Here is a 16,907-nt window from a genome sequence, read left to right as displayed (position 1 = left end):
AGATAACACCTTAAGATGAAACTTCAGCAGTTCATCTCAGTATTTTTTTAACAAATAGTATGTCCTCAAACTGCACCTGTTGCTTTTTTATCAGTATGGATATTTGATGCCCACTGTAAAATCCTGTAATTTACTGTTATGTAGCTTTTTATTATACTGAAGAAGTGTGTTTAACATTGTTTAGCTACCTGAAGATGCAGTAATGCCTTTTCAGAAAGTGTAGAATGGTAGCATTCTGTTTTCATCATGTTTTACATTTCTATTTCACTGTACACATATCTGCAGGAAATGATAGCAAGGTATAAAGCCATGAAGTATAATTTCTGCCTGGAGATCTTATTGTTTAGGGCTGATAGAAGTTATGACATTAGGTAAGAAGGGAACCAGCTGGACAGTTGCCTAACAATATGTGGCAGGTTTTGGGTTTTTTTGTTTTGTTTTGAGAAGAAAGAATTGTTTGTTTCAGTAAAACTGGTAGTAGGTGATTGTGGAGATAAACAATTTGAAATATTTTTGATCATTTGCTGCGATTTACTCTGTACAACTATGGATTCAAGCCCATTGTTTTAACCAGCAGTTACTGTTGAATTTCTGATGGGCCTGCATAAACTAGGTAAAAGAGTCAGAAACTTCAGCCACCGCTTTGTGCCTTCTTACTGTCATTGGTAGCAAGTCTGAGTTCTTAGTGATCAAAGATTCAGCATGGCTTTTCAATACAGCTGATCTTCTACCAATCTTCACCTTCTACTTAGTTTAATCTTACGGTCTTATAGGAGACATGCAAGGAGTCTTCTTCTGATCTGTTCTTTCTGTAAAAAGAATACCTGCTTTCTTTTCCATTTTGTTTTGTGTCTGAGAATAAGTTTTTAGACTTGAGCTTCTTTCCTCCTTGCAAAAAATTATGCTACCAGTATTACATTTGTGAGATGCCTATTTTCTCTAGCAAAGGTGCTATTTATCCTCTTTCTAAATATACAGAAAAGCTCAGGGTAGCTGCTTAGATTTACCTCTAATGGGAAAGAAAAACAGGAAGCTGCTTTGATTCAGATCAAGAATAGTCTATTTGTCCTATAAAACCAGTATAACAAGTGCCTCAGTGACAAGTGATGAGGGGTAAGTTGACTTTTGTCTCTGAAAATCCCCATGCTTCCCTTGAAGCACTTTAGCTGTTTTGTCTTTTCAGATTTTGTCATTGCCTCCTTCCATCTAAGATGGGAAGAAGTACAAGACAGAATTCAACATTAGTCATCACTGCCCATACCAGCAGAGAAAAGAATTAAAATTATCAAAAGTATGAGCTGCCTTTCAAATTGCTTCATATCATGAATCTTCAAAGGAATATTGCCTTGTGGAAGCACATCTGCATTTTTTCATGGGTATCACTTCTGCGGTGTTGTTTACATAGTGTCCTATGCCACATTTTTTGGAAGGAGAGATGGTCCTAAATTCTAATAAGATACTGTGTGCTTGCTTGCTTGTATTGTCAACATCAGTTTGTTATTTAATGACTGCTAAGGCCAATTTTACTACTTCTTGAAAACTTAGCTTATTGCAGAATGATCCCCCTGTCTGTTATGGGCACCTTTTAATGAAATGAAGCTAGACTGCCAACTATAAACATTTATTCTGTGCAGTGCTAACACTTACTTGTTGATTTGTGACATGTGTTTCTCCTCCTTGCTTCTTCACCTTGCAGATCTGTGTCTCAATTACAAGAATCATATTAATCTGCATCATCATTTTGAAGTATCAGAAGAAATAATTTTTGGAAATAACCTTTTCCTTCAGTGGCTTGATTCCTAAGAGCAGGGGTCTTTTTCATCCTAGTGCATATTATTTAGAGAGGCCCTGTGTTACTTCTGTTTCTATTCTTCACATTCAGACTCCAAGCAGACAATTATTTCTGCTGTCATAGAAAATGTTGGTCCAAAACAGAATGAAAACCATTATTAGAAGCACATTATTACAAAATAAAGCAAAAAAAACCCAGTAGGTTGATATTCAGCTCTTAAACTTTTCTGTTCTTTATCTATGTTTATCTATTTATGATCTTTAGAATTCTTGAGACAGCTAACTTTCACTCTTGTATCTTTATATTACCCATCTTTTTGAGATTCATTCAATTTTTTCTTATCCAACTGTATCTAGAATTTTTAGAGAATTCAGTCACACATTTCCATCAGTTAAGAACTCAAATTCTCACTAGGATTTTATGCAGTATTTTTATCTTTGCCAAAGTCTTAGTTTGACACCTATATCATCATGTAGCTTACACTTACTCTTATCACCTTCCCGTTAAAATGGCATTTCTGGTAAGCATCACCTCAGCTGGCAGGATGAAATTCAGACTTGACAGCAAGCCCTTGTATGGTTTTCTCTCTCTCTCTCATTCTCTTTCTCTCCGCTCCCACCCCCCTTTTTTTTTGACAAAGTTATTCTTGGGTCACAATATTTGGGTTGGTTTGGAAGGGGTAATTTAACTTTATTTTTAAAGAAAGTAGGCTTATTGATTTATACTCTTCTTTTTTTTTTGACCTTTTTCCAGCTGTATGGCTCTCTTGTGTGGTCATAATACACACGCTAGATATTTTTCAGTCTTTCTGTAACAGATTTCAGTAAATCATATTGAAAGCCTATGGCTTTTTGTAAGAAGTCTTAAGGGACAATCTGTTTCTTCTAAAAAACTCTTCAAAGGGGTTACAGAATTCACTGATACTTCACATGCTTCTCTCAGAAATTAGAGCATATTTTACTGGTTGAGCATGGCACCTTGTTTCACGGAAGTCCCTATTTCTGAGACAGGTAGGGCATCATCTGCTTTTCATTTGTGCCTGCTCTGTTCTAGCAGCTTCTGAATGAGATACTCATTTTGACAGTGTTATTATATGACTGTTATTTAATAGGGGTCTTACCGTTTGCCTCCTTGCACAGTAATTTGGTAATTTACCTGTAGTCAGGTTCAGTGACCAAAAGCTTAAAGGGGGACGGGAACTACTTTCTTACCTTTCAGAAAATAGGGCTGAAATATTTGTCTGCATCATTTCTATGGCAGTTCTTTTCTAACTGATAAAGAACCTTTGTCTAAAAATTATCTAGGAAGTATTGCTAAAGAATAGGAGCAGCTTTTGGACACGCTTTAGCCTTCTCACACTTGGTAACTTGCCAGAAGAAGCAAAAAGTGTATAGGCTGAAAGCTTGTGTATGTGCTTGCATTGTGTTTCCAAATGTCTTCATATTAGAGATCATAGACAAAAAATTCTCTGAATCACATGTGATATACCTCATATTATCTGGTGTGATACATACTTACATGGTTCCCAGCTATCCTATCTAAATTTCCTGATGCTTACAAGTATAACATCTAGTTTAGCATTGCATTGGTGTACTTACTTTTATGCAGCTTTTGTTTTTACAATGGATAAATTCAGTGCATCTGTTCTGCTATTAGATACCTTAAGCCATATGCCTAAACATTTGCTGAGTGTTGCTTTCAAGGGAGACATCAGGGTGAAGAGGCCTTAATGACTCTGCCTTGTGCCTGGATTTTGAGAATATGGGGCAAATAGTTTTGAGGAAATGGAAACTAATGATTGTTTGCAGTCTGAATCCTTTAATATAATAGTCCCGAGCCTGTTTTACTTAATTGATAAGATCAAAGAAGATTAGGCTCTTCAGCAGTATGGATGCAATACCGTTCATTTCTATAATCACTGAAGCTTAGCACAAATGGAATTACAATAACCTCTAAATGAAAGGCAGATCTACTTCATTAGGTTGCATAGCACTTCTGCATTACTCTTAACTGTTCAGAATAACTATATAAAACCATCAGAAGTATCAGTTTACATGGTTAAGGAGCAACTATGCAGAACGTTACCTCTTTCTGTGGTTGTTATCTTACTAAGTACCAGAATGAAAATTGTTAATTTTGGCCATAAACAAACCTGTGCAGCTAATAAGCATATTTATTTTCAGGTAAACAGATCCTTTTCTAATGCTCAGTGCACTTTGATTTCCTTTATTTATTAATCTCAGGAGGTATTTAGGCATTTGTATATTAATTATTTGAATGTAATATGTTAAGGACTAACTAATATAGGCCAATATGTTAGCAAGCAAGAAGTTAAAAAAAGAGGAAAAAAAAAAAGCAGGGGGTAGGAGTAGAAGAAACTTCATTTTTACAAGGAAACAGTGTTTAATAGTTATGTTCCTTCTGAATTAGTCTTAAATGGTTAACTGATTAGAACAGGATTACTGCATCGCATATACCTCATGCTCCAGTTACACCTGTAACACCTATAGACTACAACAGAGGAATTATTCTGAAAATGGTCAACATCAGGGGCATTTGCACTATCTAGAAATATCTACACATAAGTATTTTGATGTTGAATTATTGTTACTATTGACTGTCTTTGTTTAAAACTGTAATGGCAAACTATGAGTGGCTTTTTTATTAATCTGTTTTTGAGACATGCTGAACAGAAATATTTTTTAAAGTAATGGAACCTCCTCCTGTTGAGCTTTTCTTTCCAAGAATTTTCACTAGCAAAATTTCACATTTGAAATATGTATGCCTGCTCCAAATTGATAAGGTAGTCCTACTAAATTCTTCTGGATTTGAGTGTCTTAGCAGCTGACAAAAAACTCATGTGTCAACTGCTGAATTTCAACAACTTTTGTTTTTCCAAGATTCAGAAACTATGTACTATCCTGGACTTAATTGCACTAGGTCAAAAACAGGCATGTATCTGAACCTTTTCACAGTTGTGAGCTTCCTGTATGAAGTCCTATATACGTCTCTTAAATTGGACCTAGAGACTTAGGGGTCTAGAGCTGGTTTACACGCATGCTTGACAACCAGGACAATTCCCAAATACTAAATCACTGGTCATGGTTGTAGGCTGAATATCTAAGAATAATTAATTAGGAAGAAATATTTCTTTAAAAATGTTTAAAAAACAGGGAAAATGGTATAGAAAATTGTACCAAAGATTACATTGATTATTTGCTATTATTAATTTCCTAGGCATGCCTGTGAAAAATAACATAGCAGCTTTACGTCAGTCTCCAGGACAGAATGGCACCAGCTTCCACGGTTGCATCCGTAATCTGTATATCAACAGCGAACTCCAGGACTTCAGAAACGTGCCACTGCAAGTGGGAATTCTGCCAGGTTGCGAGCCTTGTCATAAGAAAGTTTGTGTGCATGGAACGTGCCATGCTACCAGCCAGTCAGGCTTTTCCTGTGAGTGTGAAGGAGGATGGACTGGACCCCTCTGTGATCAGCAAACTAATGACCCATGTCTTGGAAATAAGTATGTCATTCCTCAAGACAAAACAGTAGTATAATATGCATATAAGTCTCCTGTTATTGTATTTTTTTCATAAAATTTCACACTTTTTTCAGCAAGAAACAAAATATCCTGGGCATGTAAAAGTGAAAACAGCATCCAGGTTATAGTATATTCTTTCCATAAACTTAATGAGGAAAAGTCCCCAGTTTAGGAGAGCAGACACACATCTCACTGAAGTTCTGCGTAAAGCCTGGAATATGCTCTTACATACTTCTGTATGGGCTACTTCTGTAATGAGATACACCGATGCAAGTGTTGGTATGACATTTGGTACAAAAATCATTTAGAAGAAATTGCAAATAGAAAAAAAAAATCTATTAGCTTATTTACAATAGAATGAGGAAATACAATTATTATTATTCTCTAATGTGTTTTAAAAACTTGATACAATAGATATATCTAATATTTCTATATTTTCACAGTACCCCAGGTTTTAGCAGGAAAACAGATTTCTACCTTTATGGTAAACTTCTGTTTAAGTCCGTGTGTGCTAATTCTTTTTGCTGATTTGACTAGAACATTTTAGGTTGAGCACTTCATGTATGTTTATAGAGGTCATGTATATAATATGTGTAGAGAGAGGGCGAAAGATACGTATATATGTGTATATGAGAGTATTGATAACTATGTATATTCATCTTTTAAATTTACTATAGAGACAGATTCCGTTTTTTGGCTCATGGTCTCCCAGCACAAGAATATCAGAAACTTCAGAAGTTCAGAGTTCTTCAGGAGTTATCGGTCATGGGCAACAAGATGTCATTCTGTTTGCCCTTACCACTGTCCTTACTACAGTTTGGGAAACATCTTTTTTTTTTCTTTTTTTTTTTTTTGTGCTGTTTGGATCTTTTGGCTGCTGCTTTTTCTGAGCTCTGGCCTATATAACTTTTGAGGACCAGTGGCCTGAGTTTGCTGAGAGATTCTAATAAGATGATTTTCCACTTCCACATAAAATGATGCTTAAGTGATCTTTTCACATAGTGTGTGTGGAGAGTCTGACCCTTTAAAGCTTTATATGCTAGTTAGCATGCTTTACAATGCAGTTAGCATTGTTTACATTGGTTATGGACTCTTCCAGTACTATTAAGCTTTGAACTCTTCCCAAAGCCACAGCAGTGAATTTCTGAGGCGTATCATTATAGCACTTCATTGTTTATGGGTCTTTTTCTTACCCTGTCCTCTTTCACAGTAATTTAAGAGATAAAGAAGGGAAGTCACAGCCAGTTAAAAAATACAAATGTGATGTCTATCACATCCATTTTATACTTTAGGAGTCAAAAATAACATGGAACTGTAACCATCAAGTTCTATAATAAGAAAACCCAAAGAATTTCTTTGAAGAGTCCTTGAAAAATTAGATTCTGTACAGGTTCTTATAACTGTACACATCAACACCCAAGTTGAGTGCGCTTTGCAGTAAATTACAAAACTTGGCAAGTATCAGATACAGGCAGTATCAAGGGTAGAATTAAGTTAGCATAACATTAGTATTTTGTTAGCTCTTGAAAGTATTGGTTTTGTTTCAGTTGTGTACAGTGCTGTGAGCTTTTAGGAGAGAAAGCCAAACCAAAATTGTTTCTTTGGAGTGAAGGAGGGTTTTGTTGTTCTTCAGTTCCTGGGGAATTTGATTCTGTATTTCTTGATTCATCTCTAAATCCTGTCTATTGAATAGATGCATTTTGTCTATCTAATACAGTATAACGTTCCACTTTATCTGAGAAACAGACTTGTCACTGTGATCTCTGTTTTGAAAATGTAGGGGATCTTTTAGAGATCTCTGCATACCACGAAAAGGCTTAAGGTTTAGATTTATTTTACCTAAATCTAGGTGCTTGACTTAGGAACATAGTGACGAAATTTTGCTCTATAGTCAGTAAAGGAATAAACGCATGTCTAAAGAGTAAATTGGACCTCAAGTGGTCTGATCACCCTCTGGATGAGCTCGTTTCTCTCCATGACTCTGTGGGGAGCTTATGGCAATTATACATCTAACTTGGGTGCCTGACATAGGTACCTAAAATTAGATAAGATGAAACTGTGCCCGAGAATTTGCACTTAGCTTGATGTTCCTTTCAGTACAGTCTGAAGATGAAATTTAGGGCTTCAAAGAACAGGTGGAAGCAAAAGTATGAGAGTTGGCATTAGCTAAGATTTAATCATCTTCTAAGTCAAACAGAACTTCACCAAATATCCTGACACAGATTGCTTTAATATCTGAAAGAGCCTGTATAGAATATGACATGATGTCAGTGTCACCTGAGTAACTTCATACATCAGATGTCCTAAAAGTGGTTGTTTTGTAAATGGTGAACAGATCAAATGCTAAACATAATGAAAACTAACCAAAAGCTATCTATCTGCCTTGTGATACTAAGCCTTCAATTTTGAGTTGCTTAACAGTCTAACAGTCTTGGAATATCAGACTTCAACCACAGGAACAATTTGGAATTTTTTAGGGAACATAGGTGCTTTAAAAGTACAGACACTTGCATAATAGGGAAGTTGGAGGTGCTTAGGCTAATAGTTAAGTTTTATATTTGCAGTTTTTAATCCCAAACTGGATATGTGAATGGAGGCTATGTGTTGTGCCTTCCATTTAAATATCCTGTGATGAAAATGACTTCCCATAGTCTTTTTCCTCCAAGTTACACCATGCCTAAAGCACTTGCACAGAATTTAGGGTACAGATGGAGAATTGTGATGTAGATTTCACTGATGAGTGGAACTTGTTGGTATTTATAAACTGAAACAGTTTTAAATAGTTAATGTAAGTTTGTCAAAGTTAAAGTGTTGTGCATTCATTTCAATTTACCAAATTTCTTACTGTACTGAAAGAGTAAAGTACAAAGCAAAAAGTTTCCAGAAATACAGACTATGTTATCTAAAAAATTTCAAAATGAAATGTTATTCTTAACAGAACTCTTCTTTTTACTATGAAATGCCATTTTATCTGAATTTTTGCCATCTTCAAATTGAAACAAAGGATTTTATTTTAGATCGAATGGGATTTTTTTTTTTTTTATCAAAAGCTTTTCATTTATTTATTTATATATTTATTTAGGTGGCTGCCACAACCTACTAAGGAGGTTGTGGACTCAGGGATCTTACAATACAGAGAGGAAAAACATTAGAGAGGAGAAACATTAGTGAGGGTGATTGTGACCTTGAACATCAGGATTGCATCCCCTGCAGAGGAATCTTCACTGTGGTCTCCCTAGGAAACAGTATGTAGATAGAAAACTTGTCTATCAAGACAACAGTTAAAAGAAAACTTTCTAGGAAGAAAGTTATTGACCCTGTGCCACCAAATGAACAAAGGGAAGTGATTTTATTCCAAGTCATTGGTGACGTTTTCAGAAGATGAATTTCCCTAATCTTCAGCTTACACCTAGGACCAGGTAGTTAAACAGCCTCCTTTTGGGAAACACCACCTCTCTCTCAAGAGAAGTAAGACCAGCTATGTGTTTCCATACTGTACATCAGAACTGAGCAGATGCAGCAGATGAGTTAATCATAGCCTTTTCTGTCTAACAATAAGATTTGAGCCTGCCACAAATGTTTACCAAAGCTTAACCAAAAGAGTAGCTAATTTAATCACTTGGTTGAGACTTGATAATATGCAGCCTCATCTAGTGTGGGTTTCTGCATGAGTACTAGATGAGTGCCGTTGGCTTTCAGTGAAGACCTGCCTCATACATTATATGGCCATGCTACTGGCAGTTGGCAATGCAGACTAATGTATTTGACGGGGGAGCATGTGTTCAGCTTTGAAACTGCCAGTGCTGTGTCAGAAAAGTTTTGGTTAGGAAGTGCCTGGTCTGTCTTCGTGCTGGGAGCCCTGTACTTCATGAGTGACAATATGTTTTTTTAAATGATACAAGAACCAGAATTTCAGGTGAGTATCCTTTTTCTCTCCTTAATTCTAGTGGGTTACATTTGGGCTTGATTTTGCTGTGTTCTTCTCAAAAGCATGCTGAAAATTTAGGTAGACAGGAAATGTTGGTTTTAATAACTGTGGCCTGTAAAAGTCTTCCATAACACATCTACAGTGGCTGTTTTCTGGTGAGACAGAGTTCTGTACTGCAGCTTGTTTTGTGTAAACCTGCATACCAATTATAAACCACTTCACTGCATCTCACTGAAAAAGTCCATTAGAAACAAAAGCAATTTCTTCTCAGTACAGTCCAAAGTATTTGTAGTTAATGTTGCTTAGCCTGAACTTTGATGAATAATTTATTTTTATTCTCTTGGGCTTGTTTCCCCTGTAGATGTGTGCATGGTACCTGCTTGCCGATCAATGCATTTTCATACAGTTGTAAATGCCTGCAGGGACATGGGGGAGTCCTCTGTGATGAAGAGGAAATGCTGTTTAACCCCTGCCAATCCATCAGGTGTAAACATGGCAAATGCAGGCTTTCAGGGCTTGGGAAACCATATTGCGAATGCAGCAGCGGATACACGGGGGACAGCTGTGATAAAGGTAAAAAAAAATCTAAAATCTTGTTGTTGTTGTTGTTGTTTTGGTCCTAGAAAAGAGGTTTTTTTTATTAAAACATGAACAGCCAAAAACATTACCAACTTTTTTTTCCCCACAATACACACATTTGTTGCTTTTTTTTTTACCATGAGAATTTATCTCAGTGAGAGAAAAATCAAACTTTTCCCATGAATTTGTTTACATTTTGAGGATTTTTTCATCTAACGTTTTGCTGTGAAAACATTTCTCTTTTTTGCCTTTATTCAGAAACACATTTTTACTATATTTAACTATTACCTTTTACCTGCTGTATCTTTCTGTATTTATTGTTTCCTTGCCTTCTGCAACTGAGAAGCCAAATCCAATGATTCTGCTCCTAGTTTTATCACAAACTCTACTTTTGACCTCTCAGCTTCAACTGATTTATCACAGCGAATTATGCAGGTGAGATGGATGAAAACAGGATGACTTTTCCCCCTACCTTTTTCTTTTTCCTTTGTCTATCAAAGCTCTCCCTCTCCCTCTCTTTCCGTTACCCCAGATGGCACTTATTTTCTGTTGTACGTAGATGTGAATAGAATAGAAGAATATGGTTGTAGAACTTTTAACAGATGTCTCATTTTTAGCTGGTTTTATACCTCAGTAATTTATGAAGTTAGTGGAATGTAACTTGTATTAAATAACTGTTTGAATAATATTAAACTCCAGGTCTAATAAATTAAATTGCATGCTCTCTGAAACATTTCCCTATGGTAAATAGAACCAGCTGCAAGCAACGTAGGAACAGAAGATGTGTATTTTTATAAAAGAGGAAAAGATTTAAGCTTCCAATTTTCTTGTCATTGTAATAGCTTTGTATTTATGGTTTACATATACATAATATAAACTTTACTGAAAATAGGAGGTATAGGAAATAAAACTCAGCATTAATCATATTATGTTTGGTAGAATCACTAGTTTCCAGTATGCAGTCTGAGTCAAGTATCAATCCCAACTGCAATTAGAAACACAGCGTCTTCCTTAGCAATGTCAACCATTCTTTGACCTGTGTCTCAAAAGTGTACCTCTTATTTTAAATGTTGTTTTCTACAGAAATCTCTTGTCGAGGGGAACGAATCCGAGATTACTACCAAAAGCAGCAAGGGTATGCTGCGTGCCAGACGACCAAGAAGGTATCGAGACTAGAATGTAAAGGAGGATGTTCAACCGGGCAGTGCTGTGGACCACTGAGGAGCAAGAGACGGAAATACTCTTTCGAATGCACTGACGGGTCGTCATTTGTGGACGAGGTTGAAAAAGTGGTGAAGTGTGGCTGTACAAATTGTCCCTCCTAAGTGTTCCTGTCACACTTGTCTTTTGAAAATGTTGTATACTTATTGACCGTGTCGGACTAATTAATGCTTCATAGTGGAAATATTTGAAATATATTGTAAAATACAGAACAGACTTATTTTTATTATGAGAATAAAGACTTTTTCTTCATTTGAAAAAAGATTCAAGTGCTTGAACTGAGACTTCTCATAACCAAGAGGAGCTTTGAAGAAAAAAAAAAAAAAGACCTGGTAACATTGCAACAGAGATGGGAAACTTTAACTGCTTTTAACATGGATTCTTCTTTATAACATGCTGAAGATACACTGACACTATACACATGTGACTTTCAACTTAACAGCTCAGAGATGAAATATTGACCAGAACATGAGGCTTGTTTTTTCATTTTCGTATCAGTATATTTTATTGTCTTGACAGAGCATACCAATCACTTACCTATGGATGAGGAAGCATTATGAATGAAAAGAATCAGATTATACAGAAATAACAATTGTATGAAATACATTTTATCTTTTGGAATTATTAAGCATCTTGAGAAGATGGCATCCCATTTAATGGATGGGAAACGGGAGATATGAGAATATACTATAATCCTGAAATCTCCTGATGATGTATACTTTTATGTCAGCATGTTAGCAAAAGAAGCATAAAAAAGTGTTTATCTGCCCTTTTCCAGTATTAATTTTTTGTAATATAAATGTTTTGGGGATGATAAAAATAGATTATTGATGGATAAATTAGTAATAATATGGATTTCTGTTTCTATGAGTTCTAAACAACTCTATACAGTATTCGGTTTCATTGAGAAATATTTATTGTATCAAAGTACATTGTACTTAACCCTTTTAGGCCATCCCTTTTACTGTTTTTCAATGCTTTAATATATATTAATTTATATTTGTCCCAGTATTTTTGTAATTTTTTTTTTTTTTTTAAAGGACTTAAAAATCAGGATTTTTTGCAATAGAACTAACGTAGCATGTCGTCTTGGGGTAAATGTTTTCGGTCTGTTTTTTCCTCCCCTTCCCCCTTCCTTTTGCTTTTCCTTAGAATCTGACCACTTGGTGTCACTGAATCTGAAAGTGATGACAATCTGCAGTTTTCACATACAGCAGATATTCAGGACACCTTCCAAGAACCTGTAATGTATGACAGAAAATGTCTTTACACTAGGTGGCAATTGTAGAGAAGTTAATTTTCCCTATATACAGTACTTACAGAAAATAAGATGGCGTGTAGAAAATGACATTAGAAGGTAGATCTTTATAAATTAATATTCCCATGGAGCTCTTTACCTTTTTTATAAAAAAGAAAAAAAGGCTGTGCTACCAAGAACTGTGACTTTCCCCAAATAATAAAACTACTTTACTGCCCTAATGTTCCCCATGTTAACATGTTGCTGCTAAATTATAATGTAGAATTGGTAATCAATAGTGGGTTGTGTTCTTCTTTCAGTAAAACCCAGGGTACCCTGTAAAAATGCAGATGTTTTTCAATTTTATTTTATTATTTTTTTTACAAAAAAAGTTAGATGTACATGTGTAATGCAGTGTGCTTTGTCTTATTTGGACTGATATCAGTAATGCTACTGATGTTTGTAAATTAAACAGATATTTACTTCATTAACAGCTTTTATTTGTATTCTTCTGAGAAGTCTAAATTGTCTAACAGCCTTTAACTAAACACCTGTAGTTGCAAAGAATATTTGGTAAAAACCAGAATAAAACCCAACCCCAGGTCTAGTGTATTCATTGCTGAAAATCTGAAGAAGGAATTAACTTGGGATTATTACACTTACAGGCCGTGACATGACATGACTGAAAATGTCAGCTCATTACGAACAAAGCTGAACTCCCATCGAAATTAACAAAAGACTTATAAATAAAGTACACTGCATGAAAAGGCAAATTGAGTCTATCCTAATATTTTAATGGTTATACAAATGGCAATTTGACAGTTCTTTTAGCAAGTAATTTGATTCTTCAGAGGAATTCATTTTCACTAATCTTGGACTGAGTATTTCAAATTTAAGCAATTGGATTGGATGATACTTAACCAGGTTTCTCTTCTGTAATATATTTTTTTACAGATACTTCTGTATTTATTTTACTTAGTCTACTTTAGAATTTGTCTAAATATCCAATGAAACAGCCTTTGGCATGAGGTCTTCTTTGCAGTTTCTATGACTTCTAAATAATCTTCTGTAAATGGGGGTAACTTTGAGGAAAAAGAAGCCATTTTTGCATAACAGTACTTATATAGCATTCTTGGATAAATGGTATTATTCTTCTGTGTACAATCAAAATCCCTGTACCAAGTATCAGGAGCTGGACTGCTTTCTGTCCTCATACTGACAGAGAAAGAGAAACTGCACTGACATTCAAGCAATGGTAGCAGCTACTGGTGATCCTGAGGCCATTAAGACAGGGACTTTTTGTGGTCTCTAAGCAGAACCAAACAAAAACTTAAGAATTAAAAAAAAAAAAAAACTCACAAAAAAAACTCCAACAAACAACTTTGGCACCTACCCCTCTGGAGGCATATAAGGCACCTACATCAAACAGTGACTCAGCTCACCTTAGAAAACTGAGCAGTTCTGTATTCTCACCACTGAAAGTCCTTAATCATCAACAAGGTGTGCCACTGTGCATGACAAGAGAGAACTTTTTCAGTGGGATGGGTCACCCTAACACCTTTCTCATGTCTAAATCAAGTTTCTTGTAATATTGCTAGAACAGGCTGCCTTGTACCTGTATTCCCCAAAAGGGAAACGGGGGTCTGAGAGAACTGTGGCTATAGACGTAGCTAACACTGTGGAGAATTTAGTTCAGTGCAGAACACTCCAGACAACGGTTTTCATTCAAAAACGTAAGTTATGCAGCTTTTAACACAGTGCTCAGGGAATAGGTTTCTCTCCTAGGGTCTGCTGCCTGCTAGAGGAATCACTCTCATACAGTCTGCTTTTAATGTATTGAATAAAATGCATAAACAGCATTGGGTCTGAAGGATACGACTCAGTACAGTGACCAAGTTCGTCACTTCAAGTTACCACTGCATACAATTCAAATTCTTTTTTCATTAGAAATCAAGAAGACTGAAACTTGCATATTCCATCATTTGCTGCCAGTATTCTTAAAAGCTATAAAAGAGAAAGCACATGAATACTGCTTAATCTGTACCGGCTCATGCACAGCTCCCACTGTCATCTCACAGATGATAAAAATGTGAAAGAGCATGGAAAAAAGACCATTCTTCTTGAATGTAACAGTAACAAAAGTCATTGCTTTTTTGTTTAACATTGAAAGTCAATTCAGAACAGGAACTATCACACACAGAACCAGATTCTGCAGCCTGTATAAAAGTTGGATATGTGAGTGATAGAAATACTGTTTTAAGAAAACCAGTGGTGGGCTTTGAATAAGCTTTGAGAGGTACAGTTTATTTTCTAAGCTCTACTGAAATAACAATTTTGTCTTGTATTCAGAATACTTTTTATTGCCATATGGGGGTACCACGAAGCTTAGTATTACAAGAATCATTGTAATATGCTGATGCTCTGTGTAGGTGCCACAAGTCAATATGATACCCATATGATGTTATGAAGGCATTTGCCTGGAAAGACCAGAATGCAGAGTTTTTGTAGATAACAAATCTGGCAGACCTGATGATCCACAGTGTACTTGCAGGGATAGTAGCAAGGCAATAGAGAAAGTGGATGTCACCATGTTAGTTTTGATGAGATGAGTGATGATTAAGAGATGAGGGGGAGAGCGGTACGTTTTGGAAAGAAGCTTGCTGTTGAGAAGAAGATGCCCAGAAGTTTTGGAAAAGTGTCAAGAATGTTGGAGGCTGTTTGCATTGAAGCTCTGGATTTTGGGAGCTTTATCTGTTACATACATAAGTTTCAAGCAATAAAAGAAACCTCTTTACTGTTCTGAAAAATGCACGCTTGATCTTTCTATCTTGAGTTAACCCTATTGTCTGAGGAAAAGCTTATCTTTTTGAAGCAATTCAAGATCCCATCTTTTGGTTCCTTTTCTTCTCCTTTAGAAGCGAGTGTTATTCTTGTGGTAGCTCATTAGGCATGCAAGTGTCTGTGCTTCAGCTATGCCACCTTACAGTGGAGAGCCTGGCACATAATTTCAGTTCCCATAAAGTGCAATTCCCCAGCTGAGCCATTCAGGATTCTTGGCTTTTAGAAGAAATATTTATATACTGAGCTGGTATCTCCAATCTATTTAAGATTCCTGGAGTGGAAATCAGAAACTCGTTGGTAGTTGTGACTATGTAGGGGCTGTCAGGAGTAAAGTAAAACTGAAGTGTTTGCCTGCATGCCTGGAGAGCCTGGCTCATCCTGGAGAGCCTACTGTTTTACTGTGTTCTTTATGTATTGTGTTCCTGGGAGAGTGGGAAGTAGTTGTGCTCATCCTTTCAGAAATGTCTGAGAGCAGAGGGATTTTGTGTCCTTTTGCAAATAAATTGTCTAGGCTGGAAATCATAGGCCTCTTTGGCCCTCAGCCAGGTTAAACTGTGTATGTATACCTTAACATCAACCATCATCTTGGACACCAACAGCTCTTGCTGTTAAAAAAAGTGAATAAATCTTGCTCTCAGTTTAATCAAACACAGATGGGAAAAGCAAACCAAACAGAGAGTTAACAGCTCTATTCACTAGTCTCCTGGGCTCCATGTGATTAAATCAGAGTTGGAGGGTATGTTCCTGCTGCTGCTGTTCTGGCCAGTGTCCGTAGGGGTGATGGCCAGCAAAGGAGAAGTATTCTGTCAGTGCTGCGTGTCATTTGTCAAGCTGAGAAAAAACAGTCATCTCACTGAACAGCAAGACTTCTGGCTATCCACAGTCCCAGCAAATATGCTCCAGCTCTACGGCATGACACCCATGCTGCGGGAATTTTGCTCAGCCATGGGAACAGACTTTAAAACTGCCTCCCAGGTCCACAGCGTCATTTCAAAATGTTGATCTTAGTAATGTTTTCTGGTCTTTACAACTCCATCCTTTCATTTCATTCCAGTTCAGAGGCAAACTCCTTTAGTTCTAAACATCGAGCCACAGTACTCTCAATCGCTGCCCTATACTACGTACAGGAGATTAAGACTTGTTTTTTGTTCCTTTTTTAGGTATTCGTTAACATTTGTAGAGGGATCAGAAGACCTGCCTTAAAGAAGGAGAGCCAGGTTACACATCCAACTACACAGATTGACATTTTCGTGTCCTTTATAACTCGGAAAATGTTACATTACCTCCTGTGGAACAGTCTGACATATATAGATTGCTATAAACTTAGATATTTTATGGATTTATAGACTCAGACCAGGGGAATTGTTATCTGTTTTTGTCTGCTAGAACTTTTTATTTTTTTTTTTAATTCCTTTTAGGATACTTTCCATATCACAAGAAACAAGTAAAGATAGAATTAATGTGCCTGGGTTGCTTACTCTGTCATTAAAGTTCCTTAAAAAGATCCAGTAGCCTTTTTCCAGGACATTTTTCTTCTTTCTCATAGTTTTTCACATTCTGGGCTTCAGTCTGTTGTTTCTGTATGATGGCCCATTTGTCCACTTTGGTTAATTTCCAGGACAGATTTAATCCTTCTAAAGAGAGGGAAAGGATACCTTTCCCTGCAGCTGTGCCTAAAATCTCTCACAGCACATCTTTAGAAGTATGTTTTCTTTCCAAGTCCTCTGAGAATAGTTTAACTTGAGTTGTTTTTACTGCAAACTTG

General features: G+C 36.3%; 1 protein-coding gene across 2 annotated transcripts in view; it reads left to right on the top strand.

The window, feature by feature from the left end:
• The window catches only part of SLIT2 (slit guidance ligand 2), a gene marked incomplete at its 5' end in the record, with an annotated part of 272,507 nt that extends 261,294 nt beyond the window's left edge, over nt 1-11,213 (top strand). For both annotated transcript variants that reach the window (XM_082315199.1, XM_082315198.1), the window contains 3 exons: nt 5,030-5,318; nt 9,626-9,837; nt 10,927-11,213. In XM_082315199.1, the coding sequence (XP_082171325.1) occupies nt 5,030-5,318; nt 9,626-9,837; nt 10,927-11,168 (743 nt within the window). In that variant the 3' untranslated portion in view covers nt 11,169-11,213. The remainder of the gene's footprint in view (nt 1-5,029; nt 5,319-9,625; nt 9,838-10,926) is intronic.
• Nucleotides 11,214-16,907: the final 5,694 nt, after the last annotated feature.

The sequence above is a fragment of the Platalea leucorodia genome (genome assembly GCF_965183815.1).
Source record: "Platalea leucorodia genome assembly, chromosome: 6".
Lineage (NCBI taxonomy): Eukaryota > Metazoa > Chordata > Aves > Pelecaniformes > Threskiornithidae > Platalea > Platalea leucorodia.
This window is presented reverse-complemented; position numbering and strand designations above follow the sequence as displayed.